Source organism: Wyeomyia smithii, chromosome 2 (assembly GCF_029784165.1).
Source record: "Wyeomyia smithii strain HCP4-BCI-WySm-NY-G18 chromosome 2, ASM2978416v1, whole genome shotgun sequence".
Taxonomy (NCBI): Eukaryota; Metazoa; Arthropoda; class Insecta; order Diptera; family Culicidae; genus Wyeomyia; species Wyeomyia smithii.
In genome coordinates, this window is record NC_073695.1 from 40,716,253 (window position 1) to 40,736,665 (window position 20,413).

General features: G+C 39.2%; 1 protein-coding gene across 2 annotated transcripts in view; it reads right to left on the minus strand.

Annotated features, from left to right (window-relative positions):
* Window positions 1-5,429: 5,429 nt before the first annotated feature.
* The window catches only part of LOC129726006 (E3 ubiquitin-protein ligase AMFR-like), an 82,371-nt gene continuing 67,387 nt past the window's right edge, over window positions 5,430-20,413 (minus strand). For both annotated transcript variants that reach the window (XM_055682518.1, XM_055682517.1), the window contains exons 7-10: window positions 8,062-8,152; window positions 7,272-7,617; window positions 6,351-7,208; window positions 5,430-6,293 (exon numbers count right to left, since the gene is read on the minus strand). In XM_055682518.1, the coding sequence (XP_055538493.1) occupies window positions 5,975-6,293; window positions 6,351-7,208; window positions 7,272-7,617; window positions 8,062-8,152 (1,614 nt within the window). In that variant the 3' untranslated portion in view covers window positions 5,430-5,974. The remainder of the gene's footprint in view (window positions 6,294-6,350; window positions 7,209-7,271; window positions 7,618-8,061; window positions 8,153-20,413) is intronic.

The following is a 20,413-nucleotide window of genomic DNA, read 5'->3' on the forward strand; positions in this document are numbered from 1 at the left end:
TCGTTCCCGTAGGTTAATCTACAGAAATTTCTGTTAAATTGGCATTGCCGATGAGATGGCATGCATGCATACGATGCATCAAAATGGCACAGGAAACAGCAAGTTTTCTGCTTCGTTCGTTCTTCTTTACAGGGTCTTTTTGATACTGAGAGGTGTGTATCGATATTAATGAAGTATCGCTGATAAAACATCAATACCAAAAATGCGAATATCGGAAGTAGAAGGATCGATTCTGTATTAGTATCGGTGGTATCGCAACGTCCCTACCAGTAAACAAGAAATCGGCAACCTCGCAGTTTTATAATAGAAGCGGTTAGTTGAATTTTATGTTTTACAATTGCTGCTGCTAGCGGAAAAAAACCTTGCAAAAATGCATGTTTATGTTGATGTTAATTTCACGACAGCGCTAGGTGTTAGCAGCTGAAAGGAGGAAAGACAAAATAGTACCGGTCATCTCGTGCCGGTTTCACCCGTAATGCTGGTGGCTTTAGTAGTAAATGGCTAGTGCAAAATACTAAAATGGCTGGAATTCTGGACGGACTAACCAGTAAACGAGAATAATCGGCAACTGGTACCTTTTGGTGCCTCGAAATTTCATTACAGAAGTTTTGTAAAAGAAGCGTTGCAATTCCCTCTACTATTTGCTTCAATGAAATATTTTTTTTTATAAGAATACGGTAGTCAACGTCATGCGGTCGTGTCTTGAATACCACCCTCCTACTTTTTTTCTTGTTTTCATTTTCTGTCAACTACAAATAAGGAGTCCATACCAGGGGGCTCTCTGTGCGAGCTCCTTAGTATGGGGGTGTGATGGTGGGCCTCCTTTAAAAAAAATAGTAGCTTGATGAGCTGTAGATCAACCAAAATGTTGGTTGGGTATGTCTTAAATAATAATAAAAAAATCATAGTTTTTCGTGCATAGTGGAAATATACTGTTTGAATACGATGATTTTCAGGTTGTAAATGGGGTTCAATATTGGCACTTTCGGAACAAGGCCGAGCGACGCTCAGAAACAGAAAATTGGTTTCTGATATTTTATAATTCAAGATGGCGAACTTCGGTTTCTGGAATACTGTGAAATATACTCCGCAATATTATATTGTCGGAATTTGGATGACTTACCAAGACCAAATATCGAAGCTCAAGGTAATTTTTTATTTCAAGTTGACGACTTACGGTTTCTGAATAAGTAAAATTAAATAATTGTTCTGTTAATCAACAAATCGGTGTTCAACGGCGCTCTAAAATTTAAGATGGTGACTTACTTTTTCAGATAATCCACGGAAACGGATCATATACCTTTTAATGTGGGTATTTCCAGGATGATGTCCAAGGATCAAATATCGATCTTTTACACTTTTTAATTCTATCACCTTCAATAATCACTTTTCGCAATACGCAGATACGTATTTCAGCTCTGGCTTGGAGTCTTCTTCAGTGCACCATGAAGATCTGTGAAAACTATAAATTTTCAAACATCGATGTCCGCTGCTATATTTTGAACCCAAGATGGTGACTTCTGTTTTTCAAAAAGCTAGATGTAAAATTTAAAAAAAATAGATTTCCCCTACAATTTGGACTGTGTCTAGAAACTGAAAACGGGTGCCCGACATCATTTTGGAAGCGAAGATAGCGATTTCTGTTTTATAAAAAAAACTGCGACAAGCTAGAGCACATTTTAAAAAAAAACGAAAATTGGGGTCCAAAAGCTTAGTCAGGTTATGGTTGTCTTTCTGTATTGGAAATGATTCCAAATTTAAAACAAAATGTGTGGATGCTATTCCTGCTATCTCCGAATTGTAGAAAATTCATCCCAACAAAGGTCGAGAATACTTTGCATAACTTTTGAAGGCCTGAACCGATTTTCACCAAATTTAACAAACGTGTTCTTTGTACAAAGGGGGCGCTTATGAAAATATTGAAAGTGGGCGCGTCTAATCGATTCATGTTTTCTGGGAACTTTTTGAATTATTTCGCTGGTTTTCAAGCCCTTGGTCATGTCTGGAAGAAGTTAGAGTCTAGAGACCAAAACATGACTTTCGCGTTATATTCAAATTTAAGATGGGAAAAATCATAGTAAATTGATTAAATATTGGAATTTCCGGAATCAGAATAACGGGAACCGATATCCGACGACTATTAAAATTTAATCTGGCTACTTTCGATTTCAAATACTCCGTGGAAATCGATCATATATTCCCTAATATGAATATGATCGCAATTTGCGACTTCCGGTTTCAGCGAAGCTGTTTATAGCTAGAAAATATTAAAATACTCACTAATATCGAAATTTCTAGACCTGGTACTATGCCAAGAAACTGAAAATCGATGACCGATGCTGTTTTGAAGCTCGAGATGGCGTCTTTCAGTTTGCGGATAACTAAAAACTCTGAAATATCAGTATTTTCGTGAGCAGAGTGACACCTAGAGGTTGAAAAATGATGCTTAAGAAATTGATATAGATGAAATTTGTTGTAGTTTTCGGTTAAAACTTTTTCAGAAAAAGGGCAGGTAAATCCGGTTTTCTAGTATTTCTAGATTTTGGCTTCCAACGGTGTTTAAACTTTCGTCCAAATGTTTTAAAACGAGAACAGCCAAAACGTCCAATCGCCTTTAATCAAGCAATTTTTTTCACCACAATTTGCTATATTAGCATAGTAATAATTTGAGATACGTGAAAAGCTGCTTGAGAACTACCAATAGAACGAAATTTAATAAAGAACATAGATCGAACATGATGAAGCTTATAAAATCTATCTTTATAAAAGTTGTAAGTGTATTTGAATGCATGATCTATCATCACTCAATAACAGTCCATAACTCTCTACCAAGTTTGGCAAAGGTCAAAGGTGTTTTTTTACATAAAGTTAGATCCAGTTTTTCCAGTTTTTACATAAAGTTAGTCCAGAAAGTCTGGACCAAATTTGACTGCTGCATTTTCATGGACATTTTCATGGACACATATTTAAAAATGGATTTCGTTCAGCTCCCAGGACAAAAATTCTGTATAGGGTAGATCTGCTTAATATAGACCACTTCCTTTAGTGGACCACCTGAACTTCTTACACCAAATGACACATTATAAATATTCTTTATTAGAAATGTCGCAACAGACGTTTACTATAATATACTTCATAAAAGCTGCAAAAAATGTCTTTTAAAAACAGCTACCTGGTTTGCCATGGTTCGTTGACGTTTTCATAGGAAATGGCCTTACCATACTGTACACTGTACTGACATCACACCTTTCGAGCGAAAATAATCAGATTTTCGATGAACGGGTAGGATAATAGTGTCTTTAAAAGAGAAGCAGTAAATTTTACTAGAAAAACACTTAAAATATTGAAAAAAATAGTGGCCTAATTAAGGGTGGAAATAACACTGTTTTCCCAATACCGGCATCCTTCATTTCGAACAACAGCTATCATCGAAATAACGCCGCGAATTATAGTTACCATAGTTACCATAAATTTGTTTTGATCGTTTTATTGTATAAAATTGCTGCCAAAATGGAAAAAACGCCGGAAATTGGTAAAAAATATACTGAACCAGCTGTTACTGAGTGTCTTCAAGCAATAAAAAGTGGTGTTTCGACTAAAGAAGCTTACAGGCGCTACAATTTTCCACGATCCACCGTAATGTTCCGTGCAAGCAGCAACTGGTCAGGAAACCCACGAAAAGGTAAACAAACTGCATTGACTGCCGCGGAAGAGGATTCAATTGTTGGCTGGATAACTCGGATGGCACGGAAAGGATTCCCTATTACGGAAGAACGGGTGTCTACAGTTGATCCAGATCCAGAACTTTCAGTGCGTAAGCCAGAGTTAGTTTCATCAGCGGCAGCTACGGTTAAAGAGATGTATTATTTAGACCTGGCCCAAATTAGGAAATTGTTGTGGTCCAAATAAGGAAACGGTGGCCCATTAAAGGAAACTGAAACGATGATTTACTTCTTTTATTATAAGAAAATAGAGGTATTATCTAGTTGTTTTTCATGCAGAAAAGATGATAAACATGTTACTTCATGTTTATACATAATGAAATACTTAATTCAGTTTAGATATTTACACTTTTTCTTGCAAAATTCCCAGCTACGCTACTAAGTGGTTCATTAAAGGCAGTTATACCCTATCCAAGAACAAGAGTGATGTCGCCAAGCGGTTAAAATTCGAGTCTGTTGAAAAGTTCGCTCGGAAGCAAAAAAAAAAATAAACAAAAAAATATTAAAATTCTCAACCTCAGATGTTCCTCAAGATTCAGTGCTTGGACTTCTGCTTTTTTGTTGTCACACGTCAAGTACTGCTCCATACAGATGCATGCAGATAACGTTCAGCTGTATGTCCTTGGCCTTGGTCCATGTTCTCGCGAGCTTATTAGGATGATGAATACTGGTCTTGCAGGAATTTATGAATGGTCTTAACGAAATCACCTATTCATTAACCAATCAGAGAGTACCGCAATGTTTCTAAAGTGTCGCCTTAGAAACGCTACTGCAACCAATCTACGATCTTCTGTTATACTGGATGGACAAGCTATAGAGAGGACGGAGCATGCGAAAATCTTGGAATAATTTTCCTACAATGGGATACCCTGATAAAGCAGCAATGTGGGAAAATCTACGCAAGCCTGCGATCACTTTACGGCTCTGTCTTCGCAGCCGCCATAGCCACATATTTGAAGTAGAATTTATGCGGGTACCGGTGAGTGTTTCTTGCGCAACCTGATCAGAAAGTAATTCTCAGCGGGGGCCTAGCGTGGTTGGTAACGTCTCCGCCAACCACGCTCGACGCCTGGGTTCGAATCTCCCCGCCGACATAGGTGTCGATGGTTGTGAGGTGGCGTGATCCACTCACAACCAACCCAACTGGTCTAGATTCAATCCTAGCCGACACCGGGAGATTTTCTGAGCTGAAAAATCTCTGGGATCACACCTTCTATCGCATGAGGAAGTAAAGCCGTTGGCGCCGGTCCGTTAATCAACGGGTCGTGAGTTAGGGTCCTGGGTGGAGTCGCCTCCCCGGGCGTCGGTGATTGGCACAATAACAGTGGCGGAACTAGACCGACGGTAAATAAGCGAGAATAAAAAAAATAAAGAAAGTAATTATCATCATTACTGTTTGGGAAGCTTTTACCATTACCATACCAAGGGTGTCGCCTACAGAACCTGTGATTTCCTCCACACAACTCGACTTGTTTCTCCAATTCACTGTTCGTTAGAGGTGTGATAAACTGCAACTGAATGCTTCCTATTATTAAACGCTCAACTTCTGAAACTGATCAAAACGCTTCGTCGGAGTATACTTTAAAAATAATAATGACTAACAACTTTCTTTCGCAGCATTTTACTACCAAATAACCCAAATAAATCGAAAGGTAGTTAATAAATTACCATGTGATGTGATACTCTACAAAACAGCTCACTCAGTGCTTACGAAACGAAATCTAACAGCTTACTGTTTGTTTTTATTATACTCTAAGACTTTTTTTTGTTTGTTTTGTTTCTAATAGTTACTCTCGTCATATCATGTGTTCTGTCCATTACATTAAAATACGTCTGCCTTGAGTTCACTAGTGTTCTCGCATTTCTATAGTATAGTATAGTAAATAAATAAATAACATCACAACGCTTGCAGTTCAGTGTCTTTTTTCTTCATTAACTTCAGAATTTCCGTCTTCTTCTTATTCTTCTCCTTTTTCACATATGCACTAAGATTATTTGTTTTTCCCGAAGATGTTAACACTTCGAACTGAATTGCTAAAATTTATCTGTTTTTTTTTTCTTTTTGTGTTTATTATCATAGATTTAATTCACTAAGTTGATACTGTTGATTTACGCCCTTTGCTTGCATTTTTGTTAATTTTGTGTTTGTTTTACTCCTTGCGTTTGTTTGTTTGTTTTGACAGCTTTCTACTCGTTAATGATCACAATTATTGTTTCTTGTTAGAGTTGCAAAACTGAGTTTTCCTCGCTTGTTAATTTGGCCACTGAAGCTGTTCACTGGTTGCCGTGTGTTCGCTCGGTGCAGCACTGACCGAGGAGGAAGAGGAGGACGAATATGGCGCTGACGCTGTCAATCCTGGTGACAACGAGGAGAAGGAGGACGCAACCGGTATCTCCGCTAGCGGAGACATGGACGAATGCTGGGATGGCGACGACGAAGACGACGGCGACATGGAGAGATTGTTCTCTTCCATGCAGCTTTTGTTACGATGCCGGATGGCATCCCCTTGGCTGTAGTGCCTGCCACCAGCGGGGGACTGGTTCAGGTCAGATTTATTCTTCTCCAAATACCTGCGAAAAAGATTAAAATTGAATGACAGGAAATGATAGGAAGCTGTTGAAACTTACTTTCTTCTTGCCATCAAGAGCAACTGTTCCTTTCGCCGCTGCAGAATACGCTCCCGTTCCTCCGAGCTTTTGGAAAAGCGATCGCCCAACGGGACGTCGTCGAAACTTTCATCACGTAGCAGGTGGTCAAAGTTACCGAAAATATTCGTACTCCGCTCCACCTCGTAACCACTGCTTCCCGTCGAGGATGGCGTCGAAGCGGTCGACTCATAGTGGCCACCCGGGCCGAATTCGCCTCTCTCGTTGACGTAGTACTGAGTGGCAGCTATGGCAGGGAAGTCACCGACTCCCTCGACCGGAGCACTGCTGCCTGGGGTACTGTTGAAGCTATTACTATTGCTTAAAATACTACCGCTGTCGTTGCTGGAGGCGTTTGGAGTACTGGATGCGGTGTTCACGGTTGAATCATCGTCCAACAGATCGTCAAATTCTTGAAAACGTGCCGGCACCTGCAAACGTCCCTCGAGAATGTTATCGATCGTGACTTCGATCGAGCGGGAAATCTGCAGGTCGGCTATCAGGGTCGACAGGGGAAATCGGGGGAACATCTCCTGCACGTGGCGAGCCATGTTTCTAATCTGAGAGGTATGATTGGCTGCTGCCGTTTCACGAGGGCTCGGTTCGTTTCTGAGCACGGAGTTTATGTGCGTCACTTCGACGGAAAAGTTCGGCAGCCATGAGACGTAGCGTGAGCCGTTGAAGTGGAAAAAGTGATTGTTAGCTGTCCGGCCGGCCGGCTCAGGATCATCTATACGGATTTCGTTCGGCAGCAGGTTGACGTTGTTCTGGTGGACGCTTAGCCCAAGCCGACAGGTTGGACAACTGGTGTCCTGCTCCAACCACGACTGAAGACATGAACTAGAAAAAATAATAGCAATGTGAATTGTGTTCTTGCGATTATATTAAAATAAAATCACTTACTTGTGAAACAAATGCGAACACGGTAACTTTCGGGCGGTTTCCATCTTCTCCCAGCAGATCGCACAGTTGTCGGAGTTTGCCTTCAAGTCGTCCGAGGTCGCCAACGGGTAGCTCTTCTCCATGTGATTCAAAACCCACAGATAGTTGCGGTGCTTCTTGATCTTTCGCTTGATTTCGTTGATCAGATATCTCAGCTGCATGATGATCACCAAACTGGCCATCGACAGGAAGATGTTGCTCCACAGCAGCATGTGCAGATGGTGGCCAAAATCGACTATCAGGGCAGCCACTTCGAAGCACAGCTCAATATAGTAAGCCACTGGACCGCGTTTGTCCCATGAAATTGCTGAAACGATCAAGACAGGTAGCGCGATTGATTAATTAGCGAAGCCTATTTGATGCATTCCTAAAATTTTAAAGGTCATTGAACGACACGTCGATCGTTCCGTCAAATTTACACCGGGCTCTCCGAGAATGAGGGTGGCACATGCGAGGCGAAGGCGAGACGGGGAGAGATCGTAATTCAGCATGACTAATCGCACCCATCCGCGCTTGTTTATTGTGTAGATCGATTGTTGATGGATTCGGTGATGCTTCGCTTGCCGGCCGAGCGAGTGAGCGCTAATTAATCTGCCAGCCCCGCGACAAGTGGCGCCCCCTGTTTGCAGTGTTATTTACGAGACGCCATGGGAGTGGTAGGTTTTATCTTGTTTTATAGATTTGTATTTTGTTAGAGCTTAGCCGTTTTAAGGCATTAAATATTTTCTAAAATCTATTAATTACTACTCACATTCATGACTAATCCCCCCTTGGCGCATATCGTACAAGAACATCGCGTAGCGAATCAGCACGTGTGAGGTTCGTATCGACAGCAGGACACACTGGAAATAAAAAGAAAAAAAGTCTCTAAATTTGTGACACAAAAATTTGCTTTATTAGCTATTTGAACCTTAAACTATATCATAAAACTATCGATTAACTAACGCTGATGAGTAATCGACTGCCGAGGAAGGCCGCAGCGGTCAAGTGGAACAATTACTCCGACTGTTCGCCGGGCCGGTCGTTGAATTGCGAGCAGGCCGCCGGTCATAGCCGCCGGGAACCACTGAATAATGCAGCAGTAGGGTTGAAGCTTCTCTTACTTTTGTTCAGAAGGTGACCGATGACGTTATTGTTTTCAGTTTATCGCCAACCGGTTAGCAACTAATTTGTGGGTGTGTTATGTAGATTTCAATGACGTCTGAATGTTCCAAAATACACATCCAGACAGCTGTGCCTAATTTTGTAATTTAAGGGCCAATGCTTCGATCGACTATTGTCAGCATTCTCCTGAAATTGTATCTCTTGCTAAAGACAGCCTCAAAATTCGATGAAAACCAAAATTAATGAGCTTCCTTTCAGAAGATATGAGAAACCCGAACATTCTAAACATGAGTATCTAGCACACCACACATGCCCTACTTAAAGTCATGTATGTTGTCACTTTATGACTAAGAGTTATGTCACTCATGTCAGCAATGTCCAAAATGTAATGAAAAAAATGTCCCCCTACAGAAAAGGGAGGGGTGTCAAACCATTATAAACATATTTTTTTATTCACACAAATTATAAACATATTTGTTACCCCAAAAAACATCCACATGCCAAATTTGGTTCCATTTACTTGGTAAGTTCTCGACATGTGCAGAAACTTTTGTTTCATTTGTATGGAACCCCTCCCTCCTAGAAGAAGCCACAGAAGGAGAAGAACATATTGGTTACTCCTAAAAACATCCACATGCCAAATCTGGTTGTAATTACTTGATTGGTTTTCGAGCTGTGCGAAATTTGTGTTTCATTTACATGGCACCTCTCCCTCCAGGAATTGGGAGAGGTGTCAAACTAATATTTGTTACCCATAAAAACATCCACATGCCAAATTCGGTTCCATTTGCTTGATTAGCTCTTGAGTTGTGCAGAAATGTATGTTTCATTTGTATGGGACCCCTCCCTTCCAGAGAAGGGAGGGGTCTCGAACCATCATAGGAACCTTTCTCGGCCCCAAAAATCCCTACACACAAATTTTCACGTCGATCGGTTCGGCAGTTTCCGAGCCTATATGGATCAGACAGACAGACCGGACGGCATTTTTATAGATATAGATTCAGTTATGAGCAATTCTCGCTGAAACCAGACCACTGGTGCTCACACAATTGTTACAAATAGAGAAAAAATGATAGTGCCATTTTTGTTTGATCGAATTTGTCGGTCAACAAGGGGTGAAATTGTTTCTAGAAAAGTAGAAATTTCAGCAATTCTTGATGTTTTATTTTAGCTATATCTCTGAAAATTGCTATGGAACCTACTACAAGTAGCACGTTTCTGTAAAGAGGAATAATAGGGCTTTCATTTGGAGTGATCAGAATTTTGGCTGCCATCTTGAATTTGGCCGCCATCTTGGATTATATCAGAAAAATGCGATTTTTACCATGTTCGCAACTACCGATTTTATATCTGAAAGAAGCATCAGAAAGCTGAGAAAAAATGATATAAGAAGCAAGAAAAAAAAGGTGAGCATCAGTGTTAACCTACCAATTGAACGAATTTTTCGAATAAAGTTTTAAAGTATTCTATGCATTCCACGCAATCAACGTAGTATCCATACACTGAGACCAAGTGGATGCGCATGCTGTAACCCTACTATGTCAATAAATATCATGATACTTTTTTTTTTCTATAGCATTTTTTCTGAGCTTTCTGATGCTTCCCTCAGATTTAAAATCGGTAGTTGCGAACAGGGTCAAAATCGCATTTTCTAATATAATGGCGGCCAAAATTTTTATCACTCCAAATGGAAGCCCTAGCATTTCTCTTTGCAAGATGGTGCTACTTGTAGTAGGTTCCATAACAATTACCAGAGGTAAAGCTCAAATAAAACATCGAGAATTACTGAAATTTCTACTTTTCTAGAAATTATTTACCCCTTGGTGACCGAGGGGTCAACAAATTCGATCAAACGAAAATGGCATTATCATTTTTTCTCTACTTCTTACAATTATGTGCATTTATATCAAATTCGAAAGACCTTGTGCACCTAGTGGCCTGGTTTCAGCGAGAATCGCTCTATGCATTCAGTGTTTAATAAGTTGAAAATATCTGAATCGGTCATTTTCGTGATTTTTATTGCATTAAAATATGCAAATAAATATGCAAATCACGAACCTTCACTACCTTGAGGTAATAAATTTAATGGTGATTTAACATGAGGTTTTAAAGTTATGAAAAAAAGTGTTCCGAAAACTGTAAATTCACTTATTTTTCTCAGAAATGGCTGAACCGATTTTAACGATTTCAGTGCTAGATGAAAGGTCTAGTTGTCCGATACGTTCCTATTGAATGTTGTTTTAACCGGAATGTACTGTAGAGATTACATGACTGATATGAACGAAACTATTGTTATAGAGATAAGTGACATTCACCTACGCACACTAGTAAACGTGTAAACCCGTGTGTAGTTGCTTTTGTTTCCTCAAAACTGTAAATCATCGCATCTCGTTTCTTCGAATTTTATCACTTTCTACCATTTTTGGTCGATTATATCCAGCAGCTTACTCCGATCTCCGATCAAGGGTGAAAAAATTTATTCAGAAACAAGTTAAATACATCAAATGAGTGTTCAACTATATATTTGTCCAGCTGCTAAAAACATAGCATTGCGAACAAAACAGCTATTTGTGAATATTTTCCTCAACTAGTGGCACTAACACATTCGTGCGTTAAAAGCTCTATACGAGGGGGCTGTTTTTCCACCTCACAAGCAGGCTTGTAAACGGTCAACACTTTCATTCAGTGACGGCATTAACTCATGAAAAGTTTAACTGAGTAACGCTTTTCCAAATTTGAAAGAAACTTGAATCTGCTTCCCAACCATGTCCAAAACATGCTCTGCACTGAGGGATATATTTAAAACACGAAACGGCGTGCTTAGCAATTGCCACTCAGTGTTGGTGTAAGGCAGGCGGCACGAAGGGCGAAACTTGAAACACCGAAGCCAGTGGCAGTGTTATACGATTGGCACTGGTGCATCAAGCTTCGGCAAACACCGGAAACGAGGGCTTCACTTTCGTGAAAGCACCATAGCCGAATATTTGAACTTTGTGGAAACACCTCGGTCACTGTCATATGGCTCTGCTGTGCCTAATGCGAAGGAAAACGTCCCCAAATATAGTCTCATTGTTGATATTATTCTTTACGTGAGACCAGTTTTTTCCGAAGCAAGATCCACCGGCGCAGGTGTTTGCCGAAGCTTAGGGCACCAGTGGCGATCATTTAACACTGACACTGCCTTCGGTGTTTCAAGTTTCGCCCTTCGTGCCATCTGTCTAACACTAACACTGAGTAGTGGTAGCAAAACACGTCGTATCGTGTTGCTATGCAAAAACCGCACCAATGCAGCACGGTTCAGTGTTTATACCATGGAGTGCTTCCTCCCGATAGTTTAAGTTTTATCGCACCGCACACTCAGATCGATTGAACTTTGATGTATTCAACGATGCAGGCGATGATGTGACGCGATGAGTTTTGTTTTCAGATTGAATTTATCAGCTAGCTGGCATCCCGCAATGTTTCGAGGACTAACATCTTAGCGTGTGTGTAAACGAGATAGCATATCACCGCCACTTTTCATACGCCTAACAAAGTATCTGCCAATGGGGCCCGCCAATCGTGGATCCGCTGCAATGGAACAAAGCAAATAAGATAGAAATGCCAGCTAATGAGAATAAAAGAAAGGTGGGGAGAAAACTTACTAACACTTGCACGCGCCCCTCTGCCCGCCCCCCTTAGCCTATCTTTGATGCCAAATAGTGACGTAGCTATGTGGATTTACCATTGAGTTCGTCTAGTTGTTGACATTTGAAGCATTTACTAATACTAGAAAAATGCACTCTCCTCCTCACCTCTCTTTTATTCTCATTGTATGCCAGCTAGCTGGAATTTATGCTTTCAAAGAACAATGAAACAAACTGTTTTAGCAGAGGCGGCGCGAATTTCATCGAAATTCGATTTTGATACAATTGTTGTTATGTAGGATTCAAACTCAAATCTAACTCGAGTGTACTGCACTGTTAGTAGGGTTTACGTGTAACCGGAAATAAATGTGCAAGCAAGTTTAAAAACTCACTTGAATACGAGTGCAAAGTCACACTGCCTACTCTGCTTTCATTTGATTCGCTTCGTTAACATAGTGTGCGTCACAGTAGGCTTTCGTTGTAAAACGACCGTCGACTCACGTGAACAGAAACCTAGTAAAATAACATTCGCGCATCGAAGACATGCACACTGTCATTCGTTTGGCGATGTTAAAGCAAAGCATTGGTGCTACATTCGGAACTCGCCCTCCTGTTGATTTATACACAGACTTCGCAGGCAACTGTTTAGTGTACAGGACAATTGTGGGGCTAGCGCTACGATCTTGCTGACACGAACAGTTTTTCCCAAGCTGAGACTCGAACCTACGACGACTGGTTTGTTAGGCCAGCATCGTACCTCGAGACCATCTGAGAGAATCCGTTTGGCGATGTTATTTTATTTTATTTCTGTCCAATCAATCCCATTTCTGTTGAGGAATATCAATACAATATCAATAATGTAGGTAATTTCCAAAATCTCCGCACACAATGTACGTAGTTCTCATTTCTAGAAAAAATGTCAAAAAAGTTTTTTTTATGGAAAAAAATTCGTGGTGACAAGCAGGCTTATCGTTTCTCCTCTGAGAGTCACTAGCGTGTAGGATAATTAGCAAGGCAGCATGCCGAAAAAATAAAATACTACGAACAGTCTAGAATTGAATACGAACCGGAACAGTAGGCAACGACCTAGGCGACGAAATTAGGACAACGATTCGAAGCACGGTTCATGGAACTGAACAATTCCACACAAAAAACGGTAACCAATTTAATCGACCATTTTTAATTTGTTGAAACTTCGCATAGATGTTTCTATAGGCAAAAGATGCCATTTTGTGCTATTGGTTTAATTTTTTGGAACTCGACTTATTTTTGAGAAGCTATTGAAAATTTTTTTTTAGGAAGGTTTTGATGATTACAAATATTTCTAGGGCCAAAACGTACGTATTACCAGTCCCCGATGTTCATGAAGTTCTTTAAGAGATCGGGAAGCTGAAGCACAACAAAGCGCTGCAATGTGACATTTCCATGATCTGGGAGGAGGAATAACTGACAGGCGAGTGGATGAAGGGAGTCGTCTGCCCCATCTGCAAGAAGGGCGACAAGCTGGAGTGCCGCAACTACCGCGGTATCTCGCTCATCAATGCCGCCTACAAAATACTCTCACAGAGTTCTGTTGTCATTTTTTACCTGCAGAAATAATTGAAACTAACTTGAATGAGATTAAATCAATTATTAAAAATTTCAAAAATATGAAAGCACCTGGTGACGATGGAATCTTTAATATACTAATCAAACATCTCCCTGAGAGCACAATGGAATTTTTAGTGAAAATTTTCAATTGCTGCTTCAAAATTGCATATTTTCCCAAATTATGGAAACAAGCAAAATTTACTCCAATTTTTAAACCGGATAAGAACCCAGCTGAAGTTTCAAGTTATCGACCAATCAGTTTGCTTTCTTCAATAAGTAAACTGTTTGAGAGAATGATTCTTAACAGAATAATGTCACACATCAACGAAAATTCAATTTTGCAAATGAACAGTTTGGATTTCGCCATGGGCATTCCACAACTCTATAAATATGCAGGTTGTCTATAAGAATTCAAAATCTGATAGATTTCCTGTCAGAGCAGGTGTACCTCAAGGTTCTGTCTTGGGCCCAGTCCTGTATAACATATTCACTTCAGATCTTCCTGATTTGCCTCCAGGATGCACAAAGTCATTGTTCTGCGATGACACAAGCATTTCCGTAAAAGGAAAAAAGCCTTCGTGTCATATGCAGTCAATTGCAGAAAAGTTTAGATATTTTTTCTTCCTACTTGCAAAAGTGGAAAATCTCTCCCAATGCTTCTAAAACTCAAATGATAATTTTTCCTCATAAGCCTAGGGCTTCATTCCTCAAGCCAAACAATAATCACGTTGTCAAGATGAATGGGGTTATTTTAAGTTGGTCTGACAAGGTTAAGTACTTGGGACTAATTTACGATATAAAACTTATTTTCAAAGAGCACATTGAGAGTATACAAGCCAAAAGCATCAAATATACGAGATGTTTATATCCTCTCATTAACAGGAATTCTAAACTTTGTTTAAAGAACAAACTTTTGATTTACAAACAAATTTTTAGACCAGCAATGCTTTATGCTGTACCGATCTGGTCAAGTTGCTGTTCAACAAGGAAGAAAACGCTCCAAAGGATTCAGAATAAAATTCTGAAAATGATTTTGAAGCATCTTCCTTGGTTTGGTACACTCGAATTACATAGACTCACTGGTGTTGAACCAATAGAAGCTATGTCAAATAAAATTATTAACAATTTTCGACAAAAATCGTTGCAATCCTCAATTGCTACGATAAGCTCTCTTTATAGCCAATAAGTTAGCAATTAAGTTAGTTTTAAGTTTACTTCCCCTTTTCTAACAAGTAGGTTTAAATCCCTACGAATGATAAGTCCTAATTGTGAAAGCAAACAAATCCTAACAATTAAAATTACAAATTTCTAACAGTGTTGAGAAGTCAACATTTGTGATTGGACACACATACTCATTATTTACTAATATTTATCATAAATACTTAAGCTACTAACAAATCCCCCCCTTAAAAAAAAAAAAGAGTTCTGTTGTCTATCACCTTTAACCAGGAGTTTGGTAGGTCAGTACCAAGCGGGCTTCATAGGAGCCCGTGCCACAACGGACCAGATCTGACAGAGCTACAGAAATTTCGCGAGTACAACGTGCCCACACATCACATCTACATCGACTTCTAGTGTTACTAATGTCAACAATGTCAAAAATATAAATCAAAAATATCATTTCATATCTAACTAACAATTTCCAGCTTTAAAAAGTGCGTTTCCGTTATTCAGAGCTCAATTTGGGATCAGTGTCCTGTTTGACATTTCTTGGTCTCAAAAGGCGTTTTTCGTGATTTTGAGCTCATTTTGAAATCATTTTCTAGTTTTGAATTTTTCTATTTTTTTTGCATTTTTCGCTGTTCCACGCTGATCTTGGGATCCTTTTTCGCCCTAAAAAACCTTTTTTTTTATATTCTGAGTTTAGGGTCATTTTTACGTTTTCTGATGTTTTTTCGTTCTATTGGGTACGACTAGGGACGATTTTTTACCATTTTCGATCTAAAGACATGCGCTTAGCTCGTTTAGCTTGCGACCATTTTCTATTTTGATTCTGCATTTTTTCGCCATATTAGGCGCAATACGTTTTTTCACTATTCACTTCTCTTTCCATTCTTTTTACGACAGTCTTCTCCATTTACACTAGATTTTTCGATTCATTAATACGACTCACTTAGCATTTACAGATCATAAAAATATCGACCAATCGATATGCAAAAAATACTAATAAATACTAATTTTCTTTTAAAATGTGCAATCACAATCACGCACTGAAAGTTCGAAGGACAAAGTTGTGTTCCTCATACCACTGTTGTGTTGTCATGACAGCCAAACTAAACTGCGTAGTAAAATATCAGCTTCAAAAATAGTACTGTGAAATGGGGTAAAATTGACTAGGTACCTTAAAATTCGGAATAAATTGAATTGATCAATAGATACTGGACTTCCAGAGAGCTGAGAAAAGTTTGAAAAATGCTGAACAAATATAATTTTCAGCGATGATCGCTTATTTTTAAACTTAATATCTTTTGAATATATTTAGAGTTATTACAAGCGTATTTGTTCGTTTTTATGTTCTACTGATTTCTTTGAACAAAGTGTTTTGATTAATTGTGATAATTCTATTTATTATCCCGATCAGAAAGAAAAAACAAAAATGTAACAGAAGCTGTTAGTTTGATACGGGAAAAACCTTACAGGCTGTGTTTTCAATTTGATTCCGTTAGTTGTTAAAATGACAGAAATTATAACAGAAATGATTCTAATAGTATCAAACACATATCAAAATTTGTTACTAATGTATCACCTTTCTAACAAAATAAGATAGTTTATAGAACAATATAATAACAAACATTGCTAGAAACACCAGGTTTTGATAGAAACGAAAATTAGTTCAGATTCATTTTTGTTATCAAAATTATATGGAAAAATACAAAATTGTCTCAAAATATGTTATTTGTATCTCGCGTTGATAGAATTTTGTAATGTTTTAGTTATGCTCTTCTGATCGGGTATTTTTGAGCTATAGTTTTTAAAGTTGTCCAAAGATTTGAAACTATGATGTTTTTTTCAATATTCACTCGTTTTTCAAGTTTTTTTTTTTAAATAGAATATACTATGAATTGGATTAATTTCAATAGTTGAAACTAATTCAATTATTTCCACTCTTTTAGATTGTTTTTATATTATAATATTTTCAAGTTTTTTTTGCGAATCTTAAAGACGAAAATAACATATATTGAGGTGCAAATGATTATGTGAAGTTGAAGTGAACTTTTAAAAAACAATCTCGAACATGTGTACATCTCGAACTTCTATGACTTATTGAATTCGTGTTTCACGGAACTCATTTTCGTATCATGTCTTAGAACAGTTACACCGTGCATGATTTCACACAATCGCTGATTGACGGTGGAAGGTTTGAACTTGATTATCTTTTTATCCTAAGACACAAAAAACGGGCAACCCTTATGGTAGATTGACATTCGATTGGTTATCTGATTAATGCAGCGAAGCGCATTAGCTGTAATTTCAAGGATCGATTAAGTCCGAGTAGGAACGGTAGCGTGACACAAACCCCAAGCGGACAGATAGACAGACAGACTGCCTGCGGGCGATTCACGCGCTAAATCTAATCGGAACGAAATACTTCAATTATTCCAAGCACGCAACATTTCGTCAATTTGTGCCAGCTTGTGGCCACACGGGGTGCGGATAGATTTGCGTGCTTGCGGCCACAACAATGGATATCTGCATAGCAGTTCCCCACCCTCCTACGGATATTAACTTCAGCAGTAACTGATGGTCAAAGTCGTAATGTTTTGCTGCATGATTTGAATAAATTGAAGTCCGGCAGTTTATGGAGATGAATGCACACACATACTACACTGCAAAAGATTGTTTGTTTTCGGGTGTAGACAATGTTGAAATAATGATCGTAGCTATTTTTTAACAAGCTTATTACAATTAAATTATAAAAACTATAAGCTAGAACGGGTGAAAATAATCTGCATTCAATCTCTTGATTGGATGATTAAGAGAATAAAAGATACCTTCAACAATTAGTTAACAACATGTTCCAACACAGTAAATAAATCAATACGACCATTTTTTTTTTCACGCCGTAATTGTAAAGCGTACGTTTGCGGTGAAGGTAAGCCGGCAGCCAATTACCGCACGATGTCAGACGTGAAGGCTGAGCGAACATATTATAAAATAAAGAAAAGACAGCATTTCTTCCGACATGCATAATACCACGTACACATCGAACACTAACACTCAACATCGAGCTCTTTGGAGGCTTCCGGTCCTGGGACCGAACGGCCCAGACCGGTGTCGCGGTCCGTAACCAACGCAGAGGTCACCACAGTGAGACTTTTCGCTCCAGTGGCTGTTCGACTGGGGTTGCCTTGAACTTTTGCGAGGCGGGAAAAGGAAGAAAAGCATTTTTCTCACGCGACCGATGGCCGGTGCCACAGTAGTGACAATGGTCTTTCTTTCTCTTTTTTCCGACTGACTCTCTAGAGTTCGGATGAACAGTGAGGATTGTAACATGATTGGCATATCTCCATGAAAGGTCGCCCAGGCCAGGGTGCAGAGAGAGCGATAAAAAAGAATGCATCGGTGAAATGAGGGTCAACGGTGGAATTAATTTCGCATACGTTATAATCAAGCGTAGATCGGTCTGATTCCGGTTGGGAGCAAACAAAAAATGGGGCCAAGGTGATTTCTGTTGAGTCGGATGGAGTTATATAATTTTATTTATTGTATAGAGCACCTATGAAGGAAGTCTTAAAAGCCAACAATTTTAAGAAATTCTAATGAACATTGCTAATGGTATCGAACGAACGCGGGGCTAGAGGGTATCGTTGGGCTAAAGGAAGCATTGGGAGCTGTACATGATAATACATGATTACATGATTCTGTGAATTAGGGTTTCTAGAAAAACAAGAAACTGATGGCTAATCGATATTTCACCTGAGGAGCATCATAGAATAGAATAGAATAAAATGAAACGGTGAAAATAAGTGCCCCGAATGTGTCGACTTATACTATTGACAGATATGGCCCAAAAAGAAGCCACCATTTTGCGTCTCGACAGCCATGACAAACGAGAGAACTTCGGCAGTTGAAATCCGAGAAGAGAGCTGCTTTGGAAAAATTTACCAACCGTACCGTACACTGCCACTTCAACGTTTCTATGCGAGAATCAACCACACATAGCAAAAAGATGCTTTCTCCGATACCAACAAGAATTAGGTAGTACAGAGAAAGCTTAGATCTTGTCCCAGGCAGTTTTGGAAATATGTCAATCAACAGCGGCACGAAGGTGGCATATGTTCTTTTATGGTACTCAATGGTGAAGTGGCATCAACCCCGCAGGGCATCTGTCAGTTTTTCTCCGAGAAATTCGCCAGAGTGTTCACCAAGAAGACACGGGGCGTTCATCACATCGAACTCGCTGCTAGTGAAACTCTATAGTCCGGCCAAAGTTTAAACAGGATTCTTTTGAACATATTTGGTTTCTATGGCTTGCTGTAAACTTGAATCATCTCTCAACCCGGGACCTGACGGTATCCCATCAGCGTTTCTTAAAACGCATATCGATAACTTGTTGCCTCCGCTGCTGCATGTATTCCAGCTATCTATCGCTCTCGGTGTTTTCCCATCCTGTTGGAAGTTGGCCTACATTTTACAGTACACAAAAGAGGTAACAAACACGGCGTGGGTGGTTATCATGGCATCACCTCGCTTTGTGCTGTCGTCAAACTGTTTGAGCTTGTCATTATGGAACCATTACTCGCTTTTATTGGCACTGATCAACATGGATTCACAGCCGGTTACTCCACTGCCCCTAATATTCTGTATCTTACTTCATACATCACCGACAGTATGTCAAAACATGCTCAGATGGATGTCATCTACACTGATTTGGGAGCTGCCTTCGATAAGTTGAACCACTGCATAGCCATCACTAAACTTGACAAACTCGTGATCAACGAGAACTTTTTGCAATGGTTTCAGTCGTATCTCACCGGTCGCTGTCTAACCATTGCTATTAGGAATTGCCAATTCTCTTACTTTTATGCTACGTCCGGAACACCGCAGGGAAGCCGCCTAGGGCCACTTATCTTTCTGCTTCACTTCAACGACGTGAAACTTATTAATAAAGAATCACGGTTATGTGAATGACCTGAAACTTTATCATTGTGTTCATACAATCGAAAACAGTTTGTTTGCCGATTAGTATCATCGGAACTGTATGGATGTCAATCCGTCAAAATGTTTGGTTATCTCCTTTCGTGGAAAAAAACAGACAATACATTTTAAATACGCCTTGCTAGGAACAGAAATCAGGCTAAGAAAGTTAAGATTTTGGGAGTAATTCTGGATTGCCAGCTTATTTCCAAGTCTCACATTTCGTATGTTGTCAATAAAGTTTCTAAAGTTTGGGGATTCATTAGAGGTTTTTGATTCTTCCGGTGGTGCTCAAAACTTAAAAAAAAACAGTAATTTGACGATTCCATGGCCTATCAAAAAATAGCAGTGCCAGTTTAAAAATTTCCATATTCATGTTCACTCTCAAAATTACAGCATGTATCACAAAAAAATAGTCTGCAGGTTACACAAAAAAAAGTCTATACACGCAAAACTTCCTTATTACTTTAGAAGCAATAGCGCAAAATTGCCTTTTAAGTAACAAACCTATTATTTAAAAGGCAATAAAATTCTTCCCCAGTCAAGTAACAACACATACTGTAATATATTTAGCACGTGTTACGGGAGGACGACTATCTAATAATGGTCGTTTCAACCACGTGCAAAAATTTTTCTATCGAAAAC